General features: G+C 49.0%; 1 protein-coding gene across 1 annotated transcript; it reads left to right on the forward strand.

Annotated features, from left to right (window-relative positions):
- Positions 1–14,829: 14,829 nt before the first annotated feature.
- LOC147696892 (uncharacterized) lies at positions 14,830–20,306 on the forward strand. The gene is made up of 3 exons (XM_086936086.1): positions 14,830–15,009; positions 15,372–16,212; positions 19,657–20,306. Exons 1-3 carry the CDS (start codon positions 14,830–14,832, stop codon positions 20,304–20,306), a joined length of 1,671 nt encoding a protein of 556 aa, XP_086792212.1.
- The last annotated feature ends 6,121 nt before the right edge of the window (positions 20,307–26,427 follow it).

Raw genomic sequence — 26,427 nt, forward strand, 5'->3', positions numbered from 1 at the left:
GTGCAGGGCAAAAGGAAGGGGCAGTAACATTTTAGAACTGGGAGAGGCAGGGGTGACTCATGCGCCGTGTTTTCAAATCAAAGGTAAGTAGAGGTAAGACTCCGAGTCCAGTGTGCCAGCATGTGGCTGACCAATGACTGTGACTTAATCTTACTATCCCGTAGGGAGAATGGCGAGTGCAGGGCAAAAGGAAGGGGCAGTAACATTTTAGAACTGGGAGAGGCAGGGGTGACTCATGCGCCGTGTTTTCAAATCAAAGGTAAGTAGAGGTAAGACTCCGAGTCCAGTGTGCCAGCATGTGGCTGACCAATGACTGTGACTTAATCTTACTATCCCGCAGGGACAGTAAACTGCCAGCAAAACATAGCAGTGAAATCATCTCATTTCATAGAACTGACCTTCATCCAGTCCCATGTGTTCTGCTACCCGCACTAAGCATTCTGGGACTTGTAGTTTCACCTTACTTCTCATAAGTAAGCCTAAAGGCGCCAACGTGAAGTAGTGCTGGTTGGAAACCGCGACAACTGGCTGCGCTCGGGTTAGATGACAGCTATAGCAAAAGCCCGGATTACCCCAGTGGCCCGAGAGATCACAGGATCCCAAACCGGAGCAGATGTTATACTGCACTCAGGCAAACAAAGGCGATCCAGAAAATAAGTAACAAGCAATTGAGGCTTGACTTAATACAGGCTACACGTTGAGAGGTGCGCACGCCTACAAATCTTCAGGGCTGAAGGCGGTAAACTGTTCACAGCATCTTGAATTAATCAAAGGCGTGCCACGCACTAACGACCTCTGGCCCCGGCTGGGCTGGGTGCTGCACAAAGCGCACAGAAACACGAGTTGCGCAGAAAACCTTTACTCACAAAACATTGTGCCTGTAGCAGGACAGTGGAAGTGCTGTCTTGATCCTAAAATTAACAAGACGGAGGGAAGAGAGGGGAGGGGGGAGGAGAGATGCGACACGGCGGGGAGGGGGCGGTGCGGCTCAAATAAACAAACAAGCCGGAGGGAAGAGAGGGGAGGGGGGAGGAGAAATGCGACACGGAGGGAAGGGGAGGGGGCGGAGCGGGTTAAATTATACAAACAACAAGCTGGAGGGAAGAGAGGGGAGGGGGGAGGAGAAATGCGACACGGCGGGAAGGGGAGGGGGCGGAGCGGGTAAACAGAGACGGACATGCACGCGCCCGTGACTTTTAAGGTCAATGCGCATGCGCATAAGCTTAATGCGCATGCGCATTGACCTTAAAAGTCACGGGCACTGCAAGGAATCGCCACGATTCCTTGCAGTGTGGATAAAGAGTGGATAACTCGCAATAGTCTCGCTTGCTCGATGCGCATGCGCATCGACAGGCGAGACCTAAAAAGGCTTTTTGCAGTCACAAACGGCCTGATTCTGCTAATCAGGCCGTTAGCAATCTCAAATAAGCTTCGTACATCTGGCCTTAAATTTTTATCTTTTATAACAGTACGTTTTGCTTTAGTAGAAACATTTTGCCGAAATATGTGAAGCTTTATTTCTATATAGAGGTCCACAATTTAATATTTTGTCATATCTGCCTTCTTGTACAATATCATCTTCCTATTCAGGAAATACCATTTTGTGTGTTTAACCATTTCTAAGCAAGTAAGGCTCTTTGCAGTGCTACTTTAGCCGTTTGAGGCCTAGTACATGTAAATATGAAAACTATGTGCAATTTGTCACATTTTTAAACAGCATTTACTTTTATTTAAACTTGGATGTTGATACTAACATTCATTATACATTATTTTATGTTTTGTTTTCATTAATATGATTTCCCAGGTGCTACCTACATTTGTAAACCTCTGCCCATGGAACATAATGGATCGATGTTAGAAGATTATGTAGCTGTACATATCAAATCACATGGGGCAATGAGGTGAATGGAAAAAACACTATCGGGCAGATTTATGATGCCCTTGCGCCGCAATTGCGTCACTTTATTTGACGCAACTGCGGCGCAAACAATGCACCCTATTTACAACTTTTGAGTGAGTGGTATGAGATGCGTCACGTTGTAAAGCCCTGCGCCATAAGGAGGCGTTCCTGCGCAGGGGGGGGCGTTCCTGCGCAGGAACGCCTTCTGAAAGTGGCTGAGTGAAATCTATGAGATTTCACTCAGTCACTTTCAGGCCAATGCTGCGTCAAAACCCTGCGCCTGCTTGAAGCAGGCGTAGGTCTTGATGCAGCATTGTGTAGATGGGGCACCCCCGAGCCTTGCTGGAGCTGCGTCGCGCTTGCGACGCAACTCCAGCAATGCGCCACATTTCCGGCACAGATGCGTCACGCATCTGTGCCGTTCTTGCACCATGTTGCGCCGCATTATAAATGCGGCGCACCTTGGGTGGTAGAGCTGTGGCGCACTGTGGCGCACGTTAACTGGCGCATCCCTGGGGATGCGCCAGTTAACATAAATCTGCCCCTAACTATCTCCTAATCATATAAAAAAACACATAGGATGCTCGTGGTCTGAAGGACGTAGGGCTTTCCAGAGGTAAGTACCCGTGGAGATGTGAGTGTCAATGACTTGGTATTACCACTGACCTGGTGGAAGGTGAATAAAACAATAGCAATTACATGCTGTTTTTGCCCTGACTTTGAGGTTTCAAGTTGAGGCACAAGACCCATCATTAGTGGGCTTGACACTGATGGCTGTTTTTGACTCTTATCACCACTAGTTGTACCGTAGCCTTTTCTTTATTGACTTGCCTTGATTGGTTTTGGCAGAGTGACATCTTCGGTCCTGATGAATGCATACCTACCAAGGGTAGGAAATAGGCAGAAGCATGTCGACCTTGCTCCAATAATGGGTTAAACTATCCACCTCAGTTTTTACCTCTATCCCCTTGAGGCAGAAAGAAATTACTCCACTAAAAGGTAGTTTTAAACAGAGATGTCATACATTGCACTTTGCAACCCACACCCACATTGTTCCACTTAAGAATTGCCACCAGATGTACCATTCACTCAAGTGCTCCCCTGTGTTTTATGAGGGTGTAGTCCACACCACTGGTCATCACCAGTGGTGCGACGAGAGGCACAATAATGAAATATACCACCTCTGGGTCTTCATCCTTTAAATGGTAATATCCTCACTTACAACTGCACATATACTTACCTGTGGATAGCCCCAAGTATCTTCAGACCACAAGCATCTTAGGTGTTGTATGTAGCTTCATCACCAACAATTATTCATTCAATTTTACTCATGTAATGGTGAAAATTACAATATATTGTTTGATCTGAAAGTATGTATTGTAGTTCCAGTTTTGTGGTCTCTTTTATCTCTAATTGTGTGCTCAATCATCAAAAGGCGCATCTGGCTGTGCATCAGAGCGAAGGTCAATGCTGTAGGAGTGACCCTGCGGTCAATCGATGACCTCAAGAAGAGGTGGTATGACCTCAGAGGTCGTGCCAAAGAACGCATTGCGGAGAGGCTGGGGGAGAGAGCGGCCACAGGAGGAGAAGAGTCCACAGTTGTGGCTAATACACCACTGGAGCCAGCCATTTGGTAGACCCAGTAATGCAGTCCCTACCCATCACAAACACTCAATTGCATTGTCGGACCTGTAGTGTGACAATGTGCCCTGATAGTCACACACATCCAGAACATTCAAGTGAAACATACCCCTAAAGCCAGTCAGGGGATGCAAGTCTGCATGCATGTTGCTACATCCCAGGTGCCAGAATCATATCATTAATCATGCATTCATTCACATCACAGGTGCCGCAGATGCAGAGACCACAGACAGCGAGGCACTCCATATTGCGGAGACTCCAGGTGAGATGGAGGGAGATAGCCAGACAGCCACAGCACCTGGAATGTCCCACGCACCTGCACCTGCACCAGTACCAGCACCTTCACAAATGCGCAGGGCCACCCCTGCAGACACAGGAGCAGATCCACCACCCCAGGCGTCACGCATGACAGTGGATCAGACCCCACCACCACCCAGAAGGCAGACACGCCGCATAGCCACTGTGCGGTCCCTGGCAAGCGGCCGGTTGAGGCAGCAGCACACCGTGAATACACGACCAGACAGGGAGCAACTGGCCAAAAATCTAGGGCTTGGAATAGAGTCCCGGATGGTAGCTGTGCACCGCAAGCAGGCACAGCACATGGCAGCCATGCAGCTGCAGTTATACAAAACTGCACGCAATATTAATCTGCTGACGGAAAGTGTGCAGGAGCTGACGGCTGCAGTGAAGCAAAATAACCAACTGATGGTTTCGCAGCCAGACATCACCTGCCGACGCCACCGCCAGCTACTGACCAGGCTGTCAGCATATACCCGTTCAAACCACATCATAGGGAACGCAACATAACAACTTTCGCGCAGGTCGCTGGCCATGCAGCTACAAATGGTACAATGCTGCCAAGATGTAGCAAGGGCCTTGGAGCAGGTTACCACCGCAGTAGAAAATCAACGGGTGTGCGGCCATGACCATGCAAGTGGGGGGTGATGATGCCAGTGAGGGCACATCGAGCCTGAGCAGCCTGTCTATGCCGGTGCAACCTGAAAGGCGCCGCAGTACCAGGCCCAGTGCTGCATCCAGGCCGGACACTCCTGACGTGGAGTCGGCGAGGTAACAGGGTGTGTCCGGCAGGAGGCACCAGTGACTGAGTAAACATTTACGGCAGTGCCATGGTGATGAAACCACGCACGCCAGCACTGGACACAAATGCCTGTATGATGCAATACATTTGTAATTTTTTGGAAGAATGAAACCACATCTACAGCTTGTAGAACATAAAAAATAATTTTATTTTGAACACAAACCTTCCTCATGTCATTAATTCATGTGGCATGCATGAGTGCAGTGTTGTGTGAGGGGTATGGGTGCACTAGATGTAGTTCATTGTGATGTAGTTACGGCGCCTGTGTCCTTCAGTAGGATTCTTCCCGCGTACATGATGCACATGTGCAGGTGGCCGGTTGTCCCCCTCAGACTCACTACCAGACACCTCCACAGGTATCCTCCGCTTGGTGGCAATATTGTGGAGTATGGCACACACGGCGACAATGCGGCAGCAGACCTCTGGCTGGTATTTGAGGGCGCCGCCAGTCTTGTGGAGGATGCGGAAGCGACTCTTTAACATGCCAAAAGTCCGCTCAATAACATTTCTTGTGTGTATGTGTGCAGCATTGTAACGCCGTTCCTGTGGTGTAGCAGGGTTGAGGTATGGGGTGAGGAGGTATTCACGGAGACCGTATGCGCTGTCACCTGAAGGATAGAAGCAGAGGGTCAGTGCCTGTTATGCGCAGCAACATGGTCTTGACATACTTTATGTGGGCATGTGTACTTACCTAGGAGATGTCCTTCGCCAAAATCACCCCTGGCCAAGCGGGTGTGTATGCCGCTGTGCCGGTAGATGAACGAATCATGCGTGCTCCCCGGGTATTGTGCCGCAATGTTGGTGATGATAGTCTTTGCATTGCAGACCATCTGGATGTTGAGTGAGTGGTATGACTTGCGGTTCCAGTACATGTATTCGGTCTCAGCGGGTGGACAGATGTGGATGTGGGTGCAGTCAATGCAGCCAATTACATGGGGGAACTGGGCGGTGTGATAGAAGTCCAGTTTTGTTTGTGTTAAGTCCTGTTGGGTTGTTGGGAAGGAAATCTAGTGGTGGATCCGGCTCAGCATGGCGTCCAGGAAACTCTGTAGGCAGCGTGACAGGGAACTCGGTGATATTCCCCCTGCATATGCAACTATCCCCTGGAAGCTCCCGGAGGCCAGGAGGTGCAGGCAGCACAGGACCTGGACATGGGTGGGCACGGCGTTGGTCCTCCGTGTTAGGTGCTGCATCAGGGGGTCAAGGTCTCTGATGAGCTTCATTATCATTGCCCCATTTTGCCTGTATTTTGAGTAGATCTGCTCCTCAGTCTGGCCCAGGAGTGTAATGTGCAGCCGGAAAATGCACTCCTGCATCCTGCGTCGGTTCTGGGCTGCAGCCTGGAGCCTCAGCCGCCTTGCCACGATGTAGAGACCTGCCATTGTGATTTTCCTCATGCTCCTACTGAGTCTCCTTAAGTGTGTTTGTTTGACCCTACACCTGTGTCTTGTTTGCAATTTTTTTTTCCTATTGGACTTCATGGTTACTACCTGGTTTAGCTTCTCCTTAAATTGCAACTCTTTATTAACGATTTTTAGCTTTTTCGCTAATTGCGATGTATGATGAATTTCAATTGCGATTTAATTAGCGAATTCGCAAATATATAGCGAAATCGCAAATATATTGCGAAATCGCAAATATATTGCGATTTTGCAAAATGAAACACAGAAAATGTCGGAAATCGCTGTTATGGAATCACAATGTGGGTTGGCAATTGGTTTTGCGGTTCTTTATTTTGCAAATTCGCTATTTTCTGCTTTTGTAGTTGATGAATTGCGGGAGCGGAAATTGCATTCGCAATCGCTGTTTTGCAGCTATTGTGATCGCTATTTCGCTTGATGAATCTACCTGTCTATCCCAGTTCAAAAGCTAACAGAGAAGTTTTTACCATTACTTCTTCAGGGCATTTTCATTGTCCCAATTCTATCCTTAATAAACATGAGCATTTGAATTCAAACGAAGAGGTTTTTTTTAACACACTGGAGAAATGTATAAGTGAGAAGGAAGATTCAAACAATGAAACAAATGTGCAAATCAAAATAGCACTGTGCAAGATAATTTGTTACTGACCAACTGCAAAACTCATAACAATAATACAATTTACATCTATCATATTGTTCAATACATAACAGTTCAAAGTATTATTCATATTATAATATCTTTTCATTTTTGTGCCATGGTATCTATATATATCTGAGCACCTAGTTAATTCATAATTGGAAAGGTTGTGGAGACTGAAATTTGTGAATTTATTTTGAATTGAAGTAATATACACTGCATCTGCATTTAGATGGGGCTGTTGGTCTCACACAGTTTATCTTTCTATCAACCGCTTAGGTATTTGAGCTTAACCTACCTTTGTTAATGCTCAATTTCAAAAATCTGAAACAGCAGAACAAGGGGAAGAGGCTTCTCAGTAATGACAACTCACCTATGGAACTGTCTTCCACACTTCAAAAGTGTAGAAGGACCATATGCAAAACAGGTGTCACCTAAAGATATCAATGTATTCTAAATAGGGCAGGTGGAAAATGAAGTTTCCAGCACCAAGATGACAGGTTATGGCAAATGCTAGGCTTATGACATAGCCATACCATTACATTAGCCTTGATTAGGTATGTCCAAAAACTTTCTTACAAGACATTTACACTGGCTTGTTTTATATAAAACCCTTACCACTGACGTTTTTTGTTTCAATGCCTTGTAAATAACAGTGTTGCATATACGGACCTCAGAAAGATGAAAGGCTGTGGGAGCCCTGTCAGTTACTAGAACTTGTAACTTGCATCTCGCACACAGATGTCAAAAATGGCTGCTTACCTCACTGAGGCATCATACCAGCAATGGTGCTGTAATGTGTATCAAGTATGTGGGTATCAGAACCCCTTTCAGAGGGCTACGGGCACTCTGGGATTACTGGGCCCAACCGTGGTGGTTGAGGACTTTTACTATTGTTGTCCCCGGGCCTGGCCAACAGTGGATCCTGAGCAACTGGGCCAAATTTCCCTTCTGCTCTTGGCTCTCAGTGATAGATGTGGACGAGCAAACAAAGGCTCCCTTGGGGGGGAAGCGTGAATACAGATTAATGAATACAATTTATAACAATTTATAACTCAAAAAGCACACAGCAGTCTTAATAAATCAATGTCCAATTAAATACTTATTTTCAGAATAAAAAGAAGTATTTTATTTCTAACTCTACGGATTCAAAGAATATTCCGACATAAACAATCGCACATTCCCCTTGAAGTTGGGGCTCTAGTGTTTCACCAGCAAATCCCTGCCCCACCCGCTCTTCGTAATGTGGTCGGGTTATTCCCCATTCACTGGTGGCCAAATCCAAGGAATGCTCACTAGTATCCTTAACTCAAGGGTCCACTCTGGCTCTTAGAAAATAGTCAAAAGTGTTTTGGAGCTGCAGCACTCTTTAGCAGCGAGTCCCCTGGGACCCGAAAGGCCCATAACCAATCTTACCAACTCATGCAGCGAGGAAGGGTGTCTCCGCCCCCTCGTTGACGGGAGCAGGTCGGGTGCAATACTTGATGCTTGAGTCACAAGAGTTCACCTTTCTCGGGCGGCGGCCCGATCCTCATGAAACACTTAATACCGACAGTCACTCCTGGCATACGGGGTTGCTGCAACACTACTAACCAAGTTGCCGAACCTCACCGCACAGTAGTCCATAACTCGGGGGCACCTTCTGGAATATGGGGTCACTGCAACAAGGCTGCACAGAATTTACTCTCCACGTACAGCGCACTGCTCACAACTATCTTCACGGGCTCCCTCTCCAGACCTACAGGGGTCGCAGACTTAAATCTGAACAATGACAATTACCCAATAAGTGCAGAAGCCGTATCCTCACATCGGGAGTCCATTTGACAGGCACCCCACTGGACCTCTGTAGGAAAGTGCCCTCTTTTTGCATGGTTGCCCCCTCTTTTTGCCTAATGTTGATGTGCTTTGACTGAGTGGGCCCCGGGTTCCTGCCAACCAGGTACCCAGAGCCTATGTTCCTTCCCTAAACTGCACTGTTGCAAACCCAAATGACAACTCCTTGGCCACATGTAAGTCACTTGTAAAAGATACTATAGGTACTAAGGGCACTGTGACTACGGGCTGCAGCACGTATTGTGCCACCCTTAGAGGCCCTGTACCTTTCCAAACACACACTGCAATTTCAGGCTGCGTGTTTTGGTGCAGAACAAAGTGAAGAGTCGACATGGCACACATCCCTGTGTGCCATGCCTACAATCCACTGCCCTGGCATAGGTAAACCACCCCTCTAGCTGGGTGCACTATACCAGTGGTGAGGGTACAGGTGCATGAGCCCTGTACCCATACAGTGTCTAAGTCAATTCTTAAACATTGTAAGTGCAGTATTGCCATAAACAGTATAGGGGCTGGGCGTTTGTCATTACAAACTCCACAGCACCATAATGGCTTTACTGAAAACTGGGATGCTTTGTATAAAACTTCGCAACACATTAAACCCATACTGATGCTACTAAAAATGCACTCAGAGGGCATCTTAGAGATGCCCCTTATAAAACGACCAAACTCTTGTGTCCTGGCTTAGTGGCTGCCCGCCAGCTGCCACCACCAGACAGGTTTGTGGACCCCTGGGTTGAGAGCCTGCTGCTCTTGGGGTCTTGAAACAAAGCACATCTTGGGAGGAGGTACCAAATCTCCTCCGCCAGGATGGGCAAGATCCACGAAAAGGAAGCTTTGAAGGCTTGCCGCCTTTGTGAACCTACCCCAGCCATGTTCTGACCCCCACTTTGTGCAGAAGAATTGGCGGTAAAACCAAGTTATGAGGAGAGGCATGCCCACCTTTGCCAACCCCACCTCTCAGATGCGGGAGGAGAGGTGAAGCACAACTCTCAGTCCTCACCATCTTGCAGGTGAGGCGACCCAGAGAACAAGAGTGAGACTTATGCCCCCTCCCACTAGAGGGTGGAATAATAATGGGTGTACCCACCCACCCAAAGTAAGGGACCTATTGGTCCCGACCTGTACCTACTAGTAAAACACCCATAAATTTAGTATTTAGGGGCAACCCTGAACCTTGCCTCCTCAGAGGAGAGCCTACAAGAAGAAGCATGAAGAAGAAAGACCGAACAGCCGTGCAGAGAGAAGAAGAGGACACCAACTGACTTGGCCCCAGTCCTACCAGCCTTTCTTGACTTCAGACTCCTCCAGTAGAACCTTGGGGTGTCTTGCAGTCAGCAGTCCTCGAAAACCCAGAGAGCCTGTCATTTCTTTGCGACTAAATATTACTTTGTCTCCGGAGAGCACTGGACTTGCTCAAAAGTAATCGACTCTGACTCCGGCGGACTCTGTGAGTCTCCACCCCTCTGCTCCCTGGCCCGAGCCCGAGTGACCCAATACCCTAAAGAGGTCCCCCCAGCATTCCTAGCATGGATCCCAGTGACCCCAAACCTCCATAAGCTTCTAAATAAAACCTGCAGCCAACAACTGGAAGGTCACCTCAACCATGACTGAAGGTGACACCCTGACCCACTCCGTAACTGAAGCAGTCCAGAAACAGCAACCCTGATCATCCAACCAACTCCGTCTCCGAACACTTGCGGTCACAAGATGACAATTCCCAAAGACCCCATTCGCCTCCTCAGTAGTTGACCGACTCCAAGGGAACCTCAAACGAATCTGCAGCATCAGCCAAGACGGCATCCTACATCCGGCTGCCCCAATGCAGCTGGTGGTGTAGTTCTTGTGTTGCCCATTGAGCCCTACAGTGCTGACCTCAACCCCAGTAGCTTTTGTTTCCCCAACCTGGCAGCCGGCTCACTGCAGTCCCCAAGCCCATGACCGTGCTAGCCCATTGGCTAATGTGTGGTCCGTGTACTCTGCACCCGGCTGCTTCTTTGCAGCTAGCAGTGCGACTCAAGTGCCCATCCGACTGAATCCTACCCACTGACCCGCAACCCAGTTCTGTTTTCCCAGGACTAAATGTGCCTTGTGAGTAGTACTGTAAATCTGCATTGAGTTTGGAAAACGCATTTTCTCTTTTTTCCTTCCCTCAGGAAATGCACCAGCCTTGCATCTAGAGATACCTGGCTGCGTAAGAAAAGTAAACCGCAAAGTAATTCTGACTATCTGGGAATACAAAGTAATACTACTGTAAACTAATTTGTTGCATCCGACCTGTATTTAAATAGCATGTACTTGCAAAATATTTTTATACGTACCTGTCCTAGGCCTGGTTTGGTTTTAGACAATAAATATAACTAAGTAACATTTTTACAGAAACCATTGGTCAGAGTTGAGTCCTTGAGTGTGTTAAATAATGATTCGCCTGAGTCGTACAATAAATGCTTAGCACTACCCTCTGATAAGACCTTACTCCTCGTCCACACTACCACAAATAGAGAGTAAGATATTGTCTACATTAACCTCTGCCTACCTTTGGAGATCCACTGGACTCTGTGCACACCATACCTTACTATGGTATAGTATATACAGAGCCACCTTCCTACAACCTCGCTCCCTCCAATGCTCCCCTCTTCCTCACAGAGCACACTGGCATTGGCAAGTAGGCAAGCGCTAGTGATCCAGGCTTCAGAGCAGGTGGTCTTGGTTTCCCTAGGTGATGTCCCGCCACCCTCCAGATAGACTAGCAGGCCTAGGACCCCAGTCCTGGTCACAGGCAGAATGTTGCAGAGATTCCCCTCCTCACACAGCCCATCTGGCTACTTGGCAGATGACAAATGTTTGGGGTCTCAACCTCCCCTTCTTATAGTCCCCTTCTGGACACCAATTGTGATTAATGGTCTGGGTTTTTAAAGTTTTATGTTGGGATTCTGCTTCTTTTGAAGTGCAAACAACTCCTCTCTCTTGAAGTTATATGTTGGGGTTTTTCTTCTTTTGAAGTGCATACTTCTCCACTCCCTCTTCCTCTTGAAAAGTTGTTTGTCACAGCAAGAGAGACTTTGAAGCGGATAGTTCCACAACACAGGCCATGGGAGTGACTAGAGTTCACACATGGATGGCAGCCACAGTGATATCCGCTTCAAAAGGTTAATCCTGGGCTCCCTGCCCTTCTCTTTATGATTCCCTTTTCAGCTGAATCTCCTACCTGAGATAAGTCCTGATCCCTTTCCTGTGATCTCTCACTGAATCAATGAGCACCCTTTGAAGTGAACAGGGGGAAAGTTTCTCTCCCTCCTCCAGTGTGTCCCACCCAGCTCACAGGAATGCAGCAATACACAAATCTGTCTGGGGAGGGGAATTCCTCTACCTCCACATGTCTTCACCAGGATGGCCTTGGTTTCCCAAAATGGAACCCAAGTTGCTCCATGTAAGCCATACTTGCACTCAGTGTATATACACAGCAGTGCTCAATTTGAGCAGGTAGTTTCTGGTGCTCGGCACCAGGATTTAATTGTCAACACCAGCGCTTGTGATAGTCTGCCACAAGGTCACACTGTCGGGCTAATTTAGAGATGACCACAACAACAGTTAAGTATTAATTCAAAATACATAAAAAAAGACTATTACATTGCCCGGATGGATATATACGAGAGGATAGGAAACTGCCTGGAAGGAAGGGAGGATAGGAAACTGCCTGGGTGGATGTACATGGGAGGATAGGAAACTGCCTTGATGGAAGGGAGGATAGAAAACTGCCTGGGTGGATGTGCATGAGAGGATAGGAAACTGTCTGGATGGATGTACATGGAGCCATGAAACCGGACGGTGACCGAGCGCTATACAAATCTCTTAACTTCAACTTCAACTTCATGGGAGGATAGGACACTGCCTTGGTGGATGTGCATGAGACTATAGGAAACTGTCTGGATGTATGTACATGGGAGGATAGGACACTGCCTTGGTGGATGGAGGATAGGAAACAGCCTGGGTGGGTGTGCATGGGAGGATAGGACACTGCCTGGGTTGATGTGCATGGGAGGATAGGAAACCTCCAGAGTGAATGGAGGATAGGAAACTGCCTGAGTGGATGGAGGATGGGAAACTGCCTGGGTGGATGTGCATGAGAGAGTAGGAAACTGTCTGGATGGATGTACATGGGAGGATAGGACACTGCCTTGGTGGATGGAGGATAGGAAACAGCCTGGGTGGGTGTGTATGGGAGGATAGGATAATGCCTGGGTGGATGTGCATGGGAGGATAGGAAACTGCCTGGGTGGATGGAGGATAGGAAACTGCCTGAGTGGGTGTGTATGGGAGGATAGGATAATGCCTGGGTGGATGTGCAGGGGAGGATAGGAAACTGCCTGAGTGGATGGAGGATAGGAAACTGCCTGGGTGGGTGGAGGATAGGAAACTGCCTGAGTGGATGGAGGATAGGAAACTGCCTGGGTGGATGGAGGATAGGACAATGCCTGAGTGGATGGAGGATAGGAAACTGCCTGGGTGGATGGAGGATAGGAAACTGCCTGAGTGGATGGAGGACAGGAAACTGCCCCGGGTGGATGTGAGATAGAAAAGATCCACAAAGATGCTATCATCAGGACAGAAACTTCCTGAACAGGAATTGCAACATCCCTTTTGTGAAAGCTTGGCAACGCGCACTCGATTTTAAATTAGCTGACGCTTTGACACGTGCCAAAGCAGACTCACACATAGACATTGAATGGCAGAAGCCTTCAGGTAAGTACAGCGGTGTGCGACAAAATCTGAATGTGCTTAGGGATCATACCAGTGATGTCAATGCGATGATTTGCATTTGCTCTAGAGTGGATATTAGGAACATTGATGCAGGGCTCTCTCAGTAATGCAGAAAGCCTCTGGCTTGTGCAGAACACTTTTTCACCGCATATTTAAATGAGCAAGGATGAGCTGTGCACAAAACTTGACAATGCACTATCAGATAACAAATACTCAATGATTCGCCCTCACAGGGCTCAGGGCGTCGTAAACAAGATATTCATAGTTCTCGCCTGTCATTTACTGAATATTGCCCCCTGAACCACCGCATTCTCATGGAAATATTCAGCCAATGAATGGAAACACGTGTTTCTCTCTGAGACAAAGTGCGTGTCTCCTCCGACACCCGGAACCTGCAGCTTATCTGGGAAGGACACGTCCTTCGCTCCCGCCTTTATGCTGTTGTCAAAGAGGTCGGGTTTCCACACTCACAGTCCCTTTGTCAACTTGGATTTTCTTCAAGCTCGTATTCCTAAAATCCCAGGCCAGGTCCACCTGCAACTCCCGAGTCCTACGCAAATGGCGTCTTCTCAGGACGCCTGGACCTGGGGACAGCAGAGGCCCTTGTCAAACCCAGACTCAGTTGTGCAGGGCTGTGAGGCGCCATTTAAAGCCGGCACCCATTGATACGTGACCGGAGCCCCCCGAGCATTGGGTCTCTACATTTGCACCTTTGTGGTATTGTAGTCGTTTAATTGCATGTCATGCGTTTTGTTCTCATGTATGAATGAATGGCTCATTGTCTGCTCCTGTATGTGCGCTCTGACTACTAGTAAGAGAAACTTCACACCCTTTGTCCGTAATTGCGTTTTTTTCAGAGTGTTCGTACCCTTTCCATCATACAGTTTCTCTTGGTTTATTTTATTTATTCTCTGAGAAGTATTTAAAGCCTGTATGGAAAAATACATAGTCTTGCTGGACCAGTCAAGGTATTTGAGTCTGCGAAAAAGAGAGCTGGAGGAGTGCGCTCAGGCGGGTCTAACCAGGCTCCATCAAATGCAAGACGTGCACAAAGTAACAGCAGTCTTCCCTGAGGTACAGCAGGTTCAAATTTGGGGCCCTGAGTCCCCCGTTCCCCCACCTATCCCCCCACTCTTCCCCCCACCACTGTGGTAGGATGGAAGTGGCCCTGGATCAAAAGGGCGCCATTAAGGCTCAGACGTGGGTCCCAGGCACTCCACACCACTGGAGTCAAGCTAGCCGGGCTGAGGGGGGACCCAGGGTGAGCCAGGCGCGAGCCGGTCTCTTCCTGGGTAGGTTCGCGCGAGGATCATGAACCAGGTGGGGTTGATTAGCGGAAGGGATAAAAGGGGAGTCAGGCTGGCGGTTAGGAACTGCGTGGCGGGAGGCGAGAAGGGAGGTTTGTTTTGCGCTCGTGGTTACCTTTGCCTGGGTCATGGAGGAAGCGGCGGAGGTCAGGAGGGCTGTACAAATCCTTTGTGCGGCAGGGCGTGAGGACTTGCTAATGCCGGGCGTCCCGGCGGAAGCGTGGGTCGGCATGGCCCGCCCCCCTCGCAAGGCTTCGGAGGGCGTCGCCAGGGCTGTGGAGGCGTGTTTGTCGCCGGGCCCAGAGGACGAAGAAGACGGCGAGGCGGCCATGCCGGCAGACGGGCCTGGGCTTGTTTTGCCCGCCGTGGATGCAGAACCCCCGCCGTGTGACCCGGGCGCCCTCCAGCAGGTATGTGAGTTACCGTTTTTCGATGCTGGTGCACGAGGGGCGCCCGGGGGGAGGCGGGGGCGTTCCATGGGCCGGCTGACCCCGCGCACAGGCGGATTGGCATCTGGGAAGTCGGGGAAGCCGCAGGCGGGCCCCAAGCCCAAGCGTGGGCGCAGCCTGGAGCAGCATGGGCGCTTGCACGCCTCCCTCACTGCTGAGGTGCCCCTTGCCTCTTTGCCCTCGGTGCCGCCTTTGTCAGATGGGGTCTCCCCATACTTGTGGCTCAATGGGCAGTGTTATCTGCTCTCCCCTGCTATGCCGGGGCCTGTTCCTGCTCCCCTCCACAATGTTGGCCCTCCTCCCACGGTTGACGCTGATGCCAGGCACCCCCGTGCCGCGCTGCCGACGCCCCCCCCCCTGAGGCCCCGCCCCCGGCCCCTGCTGTGGTCTCGGTGGGTGCTGCACATAACATGCTGCTCCCCTCGGCCCCCAAGGCTGCTGTAACTGGTGCTCCTGGCTCCCGCCCCCCCCCCCACACGTCCATGACCCCGGGTGGTAAGGGTTTGCTGCGCAAGGGGGCGCCCCCGGCTTCTGGTCAGACACTGTTCCCGGTCCCCAGGGGTCGTCCAGGTGGGCTTATGGGTGGCCCTGAGGCTGGGTCGGTGGGTGTCCATGGTCTGGCGTCGGGGGGTGAGTGCGGTTCCACTGTGGGGGGCAATGTTTTTGGGGCCGTTTTCTTGTCTGGCTCGAGCGGCCGCAGTTTTCAATCTGCGCCTTCGGCTGGGCGGCTGTTGGCTGTTTCTACGGGCCCGGGAACTGTCCACACGGCTGTTTCCAGTGGTGGGCTTACAGGGGGGCTGTCTGGAGCGGACGGCTCTTCTACAGCTTTCAGTGCACATAGCTTTCACAACATCGACTGGCAGTTTTATGATGGGGGTATCGGTGATGGGGCTATGCCCAGTGGTAGTGATCAAGTTGCATTTACTGATGAAGCTTTCTGTGGGAGTTTTCATGATGATGAGTTGGAAGAAGGGGAATTGAGAGACAAAGATGTTGGGCTTTTGGCAGCACGGGCCCAGGGGGGTGGGTTGGGGCAACCCACTGTTTCTCGTGTTTTGCAGGAGTCTCGAGCGGACCATGCAGGTGTACGAGGGGCAGTGTGGTCTGGACCTTCTCAGACGGATCGTGGGGCTGTCGCACAGCAGTCGGAGCAGTTACCGAGAGGTAAGGATGGGTGGTGGTCTGTGTGGCAACCTAGGGAGAGTCTCCCTGTTAAGAGTACAAGATCTATTGGTACGGGTGATGGGGTTGTGGTTGAGCGAGTCGCTCTGGCACCGAGGCTTGAGCGGCCTGTAATTTCAAATGTTTCTACTGTGCAAGTTGCAAATGAAGTTTCTACATCAGGGGATGGCGGGGTGGCTGCCACACGGGTTACGGAGGATAGTATCCTACCGAAAAAGTTGCCTTATTCTGGGGTGGGGATGCCCTTGGGGTCCCATTTGTCCGAAAAAACAAAGAATCTGATATGGTCTGGGGCATTTGTGGATGTTTTTCGACTTCTCCATAGGGATGTCCAGGCAAAAGAAGGGTCGAAGGAGGAGGAATTAGAATTGGCTCGGAGGCCTCGTGTTCCGAAGTCCATAGAGAACTGGACTTCGGCCTTTCTAATTTATGCCAGCGTTTATTGTCAACGTCATCCTGAGAAAGCAATAGACATGTTTAAATATGCAGATGTCATCCGCAAGGCTCACAGTTATTTTGGCGGCTTTGCTTGGTTGTCCTACGATGACGAATTCAGGGCGCGCATGAGCGCTTTCCCTGAGCGTTCGTGGGGTGAGGTTGATTCCGAGTTATGGTTGCAATGGATGGCATCTGCAAACCCACCTGCTACGACCCACACGGCTAGCGGGCAGCCAGTGTATTATCGGCCCTTTTCAGCTCGCCCCGCTCAGTCTGGGGCGGGAGTTTGGGGCAGAGGTCAATCAGCCGCCTCTGGCACATGCTGGCATTTTAACAGGGGTTCCTGTAACAGACCTGCTTGCAGGTACAAACATGAGTGTTCGCAGTGTGGAGGGAAGCATGCCCTCACCCAGTGTTTTCCCGGCCAGCGATTGGGTGATCAGGGAAGAGGTTCAGGGGGTAGGGGGCAGCAACAACAGTCTGTTTACAAGGGCTCCTACTCCTATTAGGCAGGAGGTTCTCGATCTCTGGCTGGAGGATTATCCAGATTTTGAGGCCGCTAAGATTTTGTCTTGGGGTTTCAAAATTGGGTTTCGGATTGGGTATCAGGGACCCAGGGTGGGCAGGTGGTCGGACAATTTGAAGTCTGCGAAGGAGAGTCCCCATGTGGTGCGGAAGAAACTGGATGCCGAGCTTGCGGCTGGTAGGATTGCTGGTCCTTTTGTGAATTGTCCCCTGCCTGACTTGATTGTATCACCCCTGGGCGTGGTGCCCAAGAAGGCGGAAGGGGAGTTTCGTCTTATCCATCACCTGTCCTGGCCCGAGGGTTCATCAATTAATGACTTTATTGATCCAGCTGACTCAACTGTCAATTATGCTTCGGTGGACGATGCCTTACGGCTCGTGCGCACGGCTGGTGTTGGGGCTTTGCTGGCGAAGAGCGACATTCAGTCGGCTTTCCGGCTATTGCCCATTCATCCTTGGGATTTCAGTCTGTTGGGAATGCATTTTGATGGTAGTTTCTACGTGGATCGGGTGTTGCCCATGGGCTGTTCAGTGTCATGCTCCCTTTTTGAAACTTTCAGTACCTTCCTGCAGTGGCGATTCACTTTTGTTAGTGGCCACGTGTTGGTCTGTCATTACCTTGATGATTTTCTTTTCATTGGGGAAGGTCGCTCTGGGCAGTGTCAGTCGGCTTTGAACATCTTTCAGGCTCTAGCGGAGGAATTGGGTGTCCCCTTGGCGCCGGACAAGACAGAGGGTCCCTGTACGTCCCTGACTTTCTTGGGGATTGAAATTGATACTCTGTCTATGGTGGCGAGACTGCCTGTGGCTAAAGTGAAGGAAATGTCTGCTTACATACATCTGGTGTTGGGGGAGCGGAAAGTTGTTTTGAAAACTGTTCAGAAGTTGTTGGGTTACCTCAATTTTGCTTGCCGGGTTGTTCGGGCGGGCAGGACGTTCTGCAGACGTCTGGGTCTGTCCATGTCCGGAGCAAGCCTTCCCCATCATAGGGTGCGCATTACCACCGCTGTGCGTGCCGATTTGACTGTCTGGCTTCGTTTTCTACAGGAGTTTAATGGCGTGTCCTTGTTTTTTGCGGATGAGGACATGGTGTGGCAAGTACAGTTGTTCACTGATGCGTCAGGGGCTCACGGCTTCAGAATATTTTGGGAGGGTCGTTGGTGCGCGGCCGGCTGGCCGGCGCACTGGAAGGATCAGGGTCGCAGCATTGCGTTTCTGGAGCTCTTCCCGCTGCTGGTTGCTTTGCACCTGTGGGGGGATGAGTTTCAGAATCGCCCAGTCTTGTTTCACGTGGACAATTTGGCAGTAGTACACCTTGTCAATCACCAAAAGGCTCGCGATTTGCGGGTTTTGCGGCTCCTGCGCGCATTCATGCTGCGGTGTCTGCAATTAAATATTGTCTTTAAAGCACGGCATGTTCCTGGTACTTCTAATTGCATCGCTGACTCTTTGTCTCGCTTTCAGTGGTCCGAGTTCCGCAAGTTAGCTCCTGGGGCGGACCTGGAACCAACAGCGATCCCACAGTACGTATGGGACCTGGGGGATTGAGGGTTCACCACTTGGTAGAAAATTCAGTGGCTGAATCCACCAGGCGGGGTTATGTGAAAGCCTGGGCTGAGTTTCTGCAGTTTGGTAAGGATTCGATGGGGCCGTTCAGGGCTGGTTGGTCTGATGAACAATGCATCTTGCAGTTTGTTTTACATTTGGCGGACAAAAGCCTATCGCCCACTACCATTTCTGGCAAATTGGCTGGGGTTTCTTTTTATGGGCAGCTTTGGTGGGGGAGGGATCCGGTTGGGGGGGTGTTGGTTCGTAAATTGTTGAAAGGTTTGGCCAGGCTCCGGGCTGGTGGTCAGCAGCTCCGGCAGCCAGTGACGTTTGAGTTGCTCCAGTTGCTGTTGCCGGAATTGGAGGTGTGTTGTCATGATGCTTTTGAGTGTGCCAAATTTAGTTTGTGTTTTGTTTGGTTGTTCTTTGGGGCATTTCGGGCATCAGAGTTGCTGGGGTTGCAGGGCAGGGTAGGTATGACCAGCAGTGAGGTGGTGTTGGAAAGTGACAGAGTGCGACTGTGGCTGCGGGCATCCAAAACCGATCAGATGGGGAGGGGTAAGTGGGTGTTCCTTGGTAGGAGTGGTGTCTCTGCATGTTGCCCGGTTGGGGAATGGGAAGTGTTTGTGTCCTCTCCGCATTTTCTCCAGGGGTCCATATTTTGTCATGCGGATGGTAGTCCCATAGTTGCATCTCAATTGTTGGCTGTATTACGCAAGGTTTTGTTGCGCTTGGGGAAGGACCCTGTTCAGTTTGGTACCCATTCCTTCAGAATTGGTGCGGCGACGGAGGCCGCTCGGTTGGGGTGGGACTGGTCCCAGATCCGACGCATTGGTCGTTGGCGTTCCAAGTGCTGTGAAAAGTATGTGAGGAAATAGTGCATTTTGGCTTGTCTAACATTTCTTTTTCTCCTAGGTCCTTGGCCATCAGTCGCCGGATGCAAACGGAGGGTGTGGATACTGGGGCACTCTTTTGTTAAACGAGCAACTTTAGCCGCTGCCAGTCAGCTATGTGGGAGATCACTTGGTCTGAACAGTATGACACACGAAGTCTCCTGGCATGGAACAGGGGGAATGCGCTGGGGTGGACTTTTTCCCGCCTTGGCTGCTTTGGTTTCACAGTGTTTGGGGGGCCCTCCGGATCTCCTGGTGCTACATTTGGGAGAGAATGACTTGGTTTCTCTCTCTGGGTTGGCTTTGTTGAAACTAATGAAGCAGGACCTGGAAATCATCAGAACCACATGGGTGAGCACCATGATCATATGGACTGAGTTTGTGCCTCGTTTGCAATGGCGTGGGGCGAGGAACCATTCCGCCCTGGAAAAGGCTAGAAGGAAAGTGAACAGGACAATGCGACCTTTTTGTCAACACTGGGGTATCTACAGTTTGGATCATTATCATTTAAAAGTCTCTGAGCATTATTTATTTTGTGAGGACGGTGTGCATCTCTCAGCTTTGGGCATTTCTTTTTACCTTCTTGAACTCAGGGATTTGATTAGCAAGGTTCTTCAGGTACAGTTGTGGTGTGCTCCTTCCTTTCTTTTAGGTGGGGCAGGAAAACGCTAAAGGTTTTCCTGGGTGGCGGGTTTTTGGTAGTGGGGGTGGGCAGCCTGGAGCGGGTTGGTCATCCTGAAGGGTAGCGTTGGGTAGGCTAGGGGTAGTAGGCAGGAGTTTGTTCTGGGTTTTGGGATTTAGGTTTAGTAGGCTCACTGTAGAGTTGAATTATGTAAATAAATAAATAATGAATGTGTTCATGAATTTTATGATGCACCTGTCCTAAAATAAAGTGGCCTTTCTTGCTCCTAAAAGAAGGTGTGGACAATGATTTCTTGCGCGAGGGGGGACCCAGGGAGAGCCAGGCGCGAGCCGGTCTCTTCCTGGGTAGGTTCGCGCGAGGATCATGAACCAGGTGGGGTTGATTAGCGGAAGGGATAAAAGGGGAGTCAGGCTGGCGGTTAGGAACTGCGTGGCGGGAGGCGAGAAGGGAGGTTTGTTTTGCCCCACCCACCCTCCCTCTTTTTTATTTATTTATGGGTTTTTTCTTTTTATTTTGCGGTGCTCTAGGCGCTGTTTCGTTTCTTTAGGCTTGCCACTGTTAGGATGGGTGTCTTTGTTCTTTTGGAGGCGGGTTTTTGGTAGTGGGGGTGGGCAGCCTGGAGCGGGTTGGCCATCCTGAAGGGTAGCGTTGGGTAGGCTAGGGGTAGTAGGCAGGAGTTTGTTCGGGGTTTTGGGATTTAGGTTTAGTAGGCTCACTGTAGAGTTGAATTATGTAAATAAATAAATAATGAATGTGTTCATGAATTTTATGATGCACCTGTCCTAAAATAAAGTGGCCTTTCTTGCTCCTAAAAGAAGGTGTGGACAATGATTTCTTGCACGATGAGAGGTGTTACCTCGAAACCGGTCCGGTCCTCGGATGCTTGATTCCGTTCTGGGAAGGACATGGCTTTTGTAGTTCGGACTGGACTGTTCCCATGGGGCACAGGGTCAGAGCTGATTTGCATATCGCCATTGTCTAACCCAGGGTGGTGTGGAGTGCAAAAAAACGATGGATTTGGGCCCAGATCTTTGGACTGGGTTGAATGTGTGACATTGATCCACATTCGGTCCATCACCTGTTTTGTTTGCAATGGGCGCCATTAAGGGACACATCTGAAAAAAGCAGTACTTTGCCACTAACCCTCTCAGTGGCTTAGGGCACTGGGATCAGCCCCAGCCACAAGGGTGTGGAGCTAGTCCCACAGGGACCGGTAGCAAGTCATGCTTAGCACCTTGAGTGCTCTGGCTGAGATCCTGGCAGGCCAAGTTGCAGAGGCATCCTCTGCAAGGGGGTGAGTGTAGTAAAGCTCCAAGTTAATATACAGGTCCATGCCTGCATCTTTCACAAGCTTCATAAACCCCTGTAAGAGATACCTTTGGCCTTGTAGCGAGGAGCTTCTCTGGAGGGAACTGGAATTTAGTTTTGAGAAGGTTTATGGGGAGATACCCATAGTCAGAGAGATAAAGAGAAGGGTTCTTGGTCTAATCTCTCCCCTGTGAGAGGCCACTAGGTTATGTATAGTCTCAGATTATGTGTCGACAAAACAGTATTCTGCTTACTTTTTTGATGAAATATGATTTAGCTCAGTACTGTCTCCAATTAGAATTCATTTAGTTGCGGGAGCAGTCGAAGCACATGCTCCTGTGAATAGAAAATTGGTCCACATTGAATTTAAGCCATTTTTTGAACTAAGAGGAGTTTTTATGGAATGTGGGCGCTTTTAAAATGTTAAAACTCTGCAACTTATTTTGCCAGAGAAAAGAAAATACATAGGGATTAAACTTTGTTGAAATAATTGGTCAAATTCTAAGATTTTTTTGGATTTTTTTTAACACTTGCAATTATTAGGTGCAGAATTCCAAAACGTTTTAAATAGTTTTCATGTGAATTTTAGTTAATGTGTGGTAACAATTTGTTTAAAGCTTACATAATATAAAAGTAGTCAACGCGTTGTAGAGTGTTCTAAAGTGGCCTTTAAAGGAGGCTTTAATTTTACATTAAGACATGGAGGCTACTATTATAGTTTCTCTTTCCTTTACTACTCAATAGCAGCAACCACAAATGTCAAACTTTTTCAAAAGACTACAACTCCCAAGAGCAACGTTGTAGAAACAAACAAAATCTTTCATGTGAAGAGACAACAACACAATCAAAAACATAATATCCTGTCCCTGTAAAGTTCCGCATTCCTTTGCTGTTTCTAAGAAAGATACGTGGAGGCCTCCTCAATACCTTTCATGTGCTTTGGTTGTTAGGTTATCTTTAATATAAACCTGATTCTTTGTCCTGCTTGGGTACCTGTATTAATGGAAGACACGTATCCGTAGCTCGACGAGTGATACAGCCAGTTGCTGAACATCCAACAAAATCCAATGTGCAGCGGACGTAACGTGATCTACATGGCTCCAGTAGCCCAATCAAGAGAGTGGAGTACTCCGTTGCTGCTGGTGGGTGGACCTCACATCAAGGTGGTAGCAGTGCACCCGCAAGGCCATGCACAGCATGCAGCAGCAGGGAATACACGCAAAGTGGAACACATTAGCCCTGGTATGTAGCCAGGGATGGGAACTAGAGGCACAGGGCCTAGGGACTAGACAGCCTCCAACACGAAATGTAAACACAAATGGGGCTGCCCCTAGTCGGGATTTCTACAGGTCTTTAGAGATGCGTGTACAGTGGGGGCATCTCACAAAAAGTGTAGGACTGGCCTCACACACCACCTGGTGTCATGCTTCATCATAGGCCGTCCTCGCCCTCTACAAACTCAGGCAAGCATAGAATGCGTTAACCGACTCCCCATCTTTCTGTCTTGTATAGCGTAAAGCGTTTGAAGTCGGGATTCAAATGTGGATCAAATAAGCATTTGGTTCTGTGATTGCTGCGTCATAAATAACCCTTGCCGCCTGTGGCAGGGAGGTGTTGGAAAAGTTCATAAATTTCGCCACCCCCAAAGTGCAGCAGTAGCAATCATTTAACCTCGTTGCTGATTTCTCTGGTAGAATAACCTGCCCCTGCAACTTGATTTATATTGGACAAACACAACAGAAGGCCAAAATGAGAATCCTACAACATATGAGTAGGATTAGATGTGAGGTGCAGGGCGCACCTCTTGTGGACCATTTTAGATCGGCTTCGCATTCGCCAGACAGCCTGCAATGGGTAGTACTTGAAAAAGCAACACTAGGACCCCGTGGGGGCAACATCACAAGTATTCTGAATACTCGAGAACTCAAGTGGATGTTTTTCTTTGATTCGATACAAACTGGCCTGAACAAACATGACAGCTCCTTCTCACAGCTAGCCACTCTACCCTAGATCTGTCTATGTGTATGTCCAACATCTCCCGAGTACTGTAACTCTGTGTAATCATCCCATGCGGTATCTGTGGGCCTATACCGTCATGTGACAGGTACACCAGGTAATGAACAATGACGGTTGCTCGTATCTTCTTACAGTCCAATGCATTTATATGTCTATTTTTATGACAATGAAATATCAATGTGGTGGGTAAAATCCACCGTACATCAATATGGCCTATACCATCTTGCGATAGGTATGCCATTTCATGTCCATATGACCTTCCAATGCTATGTCAGTACGGCACCTGCTATGTTCTTCCAATGCTATGCTTGTACGGTATCAGCTATGTCTTGTGATTGCACCCAATGGGCGGTCCTCCCTATGTATCCATTATCCGTGCTCAAGGCCTTTTTAAACAATATACCTACCAACACAAGGGCCCTTGTGCTGTCTATCACTCACTGCCAACCTAATCAAATTAGCCCCTTGTGACACACATTAATTCACGTACCATCTCAGCCCGATTAATTCATTGGCCAACATTAATACAATGCCCGTTTTGCTAACATACCACTTTAATTCGATGAATTCCATCGAGATCATTAATAATATGTAATGATTTCACAGCTCGTAATTTTAATGGCGGAATGCATGCTCCGTAATTACAAATGTTTCACAATCTATGTATTAATTGGGTTTGGCGGCTGCAGTCTTTCTACGGTATCTACACGCGACAGTGCGGTCACGTGACTCTGTTTCCGTGGTTACTAACCATACAGGAAGCTCCTTTCGCCATTGTAGATGCAAGCAGACAAGAAGCCTGATTGATTCTAACTCCGGTAAGCGGCGCGACATCCTTAACAAATGCCTCCCCGCAAAAGTGTTTTCCTTGACCAGAACAACACCATGGTAATTCGGTTGTTCCAATCTTTCCCCAGAGGGTGCCCCTTGAAATAATCACAGCACCGTCAACCACGAGGGGACGCCAACTACATCCCAACACTTTTTGGGTAAGTGATGGGACGAATCGTACGTTCTCAACACCACTCTAGTCTCACTCCGCTATACTCAACGGAGGTCCCTTGTTTTATAGATTTATTTCCGGATCTCCAGTGTCCAGCGTCCCCGGGCCTGATTTCGATTCCCGCCGCAACGCGGACCTTGTAATATATCATGTGAGTTTCTAACAACCAACATCGGGATAACAGAAAGCTCACGCTTTTTTCAAGAGTGATCTCTGATTTTAACTCCTAACCTCTATATCTTCCAATATGTTTTACAATCACTAATATTATTATTTTGAATTCTATAGGAATCCATGTTCCCAATAACGAGGTATAATCGGCCTATCTACAATTACAATGATGATGAGCACCGAATAATTAGGTATGCTCCTCCTTGGATTGTGTGCTAATTTAATTTAATTATGCTTACTATACAAATATTCAAGTAGGTCAAGTAAACTGAATCCACTCCTTGATATGTATTAATAGGTTGCCTGCCCCTGTCCAATCCTGATGAAGACCCCGCAGCAAGGGCACCATTAATCCCTGCATAACCTGAGGGTCGAAACGTCGACAACTGTTTTTCTCCTATCAGCTTCACACCAAAACTGTTACATTTATGTATTAGGTGGAGCATGCTTTTGATCAAGTGATATACCTGCATTTATGTTCATCTGTATGTTCTACTTGACCTACAAATGCGTTTACATTATTGCCTGATTTTATGTCACAATTCCCCATCCACACTATCCTCACCTTATCACCTTTCCCTTGTTCCCTGGGGCACTATACAACCTTTTTGAAATAGTTATTGCTGGATACTATATCCTGGTTATATCTACGTTGTGAATAAAAACACTGTAGATTCATTCAGTGCATTACTAATTTTTGTTCATAATTTGTGGTAATTGCTTATCTCTCACTGGGACCCCTCCCCTCTCAGTACTGCTATGACCCTGGTCCCAGTGAGTGTGTCTGGGTGAACCCCCTATTGATTCTCCACCCCCAAAGGGCAGCAGTAGCAATCATTTAACCTTGTTGCTGATTTCTCTGGTAGCTTTGAAATAGTTCTCTAACCTGCCAACCCAGGTTTGCCACATGGGCGCAGCTGTGGCAGAGTCTGCCAGTTCATTGAAGGGTGCAAGAGCTGCAATGGCTGTGTATGCCGAAGTCACCGCAGCAGTTGGGCATGCCCCTTGAGCTCCTCCATTTTGTGCATTGTCTACAATGCCAGCTGTCGCCTGTTCTGCATGTTTGTGTGATCAATGGCATCACCTTCCAGTGCCAAGCGCGTGTTGCATCCATGGCCCCTTGTGGCAAATTGGTCGCATCACATAGCTCTCCACCCGGGGAGGGAAACAACAGAGGCTTTGTTTAATTCTGTTTCACCACTTGTGACCATCCTTCCCATCACCTCTTTCATTCATTTTGGGCTTTTTTCTTTTTCACTCTCTTTTTTTTTTACTCTGCTGCTGCGGCGGCCTCTTGTCTGCGCAACCTCGGGCTCACCCCTTTCGATAGTTGGGTGACACGTGCTCTGCACCTGGGCCTCAACAGGCTGACCACCGCTTCCAGTTCTCAGCGACAAGTGTGGTGTACTGCAAATGCCACTAAGTGGCACCGTTCCCCCTCGTAGCCTGCTGTGCTCTTACCCGGACATGCAGCCTGCCAAACTCCAGCCTGTGGCTTCAAGTGATGCTCCGCTCGACCCACGGTGCAGCGTGGTCTCCTCAGATAAGGCACTTCAGCTGTAGTTGCGGCTAGCATGGCTCATGGGTGGGGGTGAGGAAATTGGTAATACATTTTTTTTTATTAACTTATTTCGAGGCCGGGTCCCGCGTCG

This window comes from Lissotriton vulgaris, chromosome 8 (genome assembly GCF_964263255.1).
Source record: "Lissotriton vulgaris chromosome 8, aLisVul1.2, whole genome shotgun sequence".
Taxonomy (NCBI): Eukaryota; Metazoa; Chordata; class Amphibia; order Caudata; family Salamandridae; genus Lissotriton; species Lissotriton vulgaris.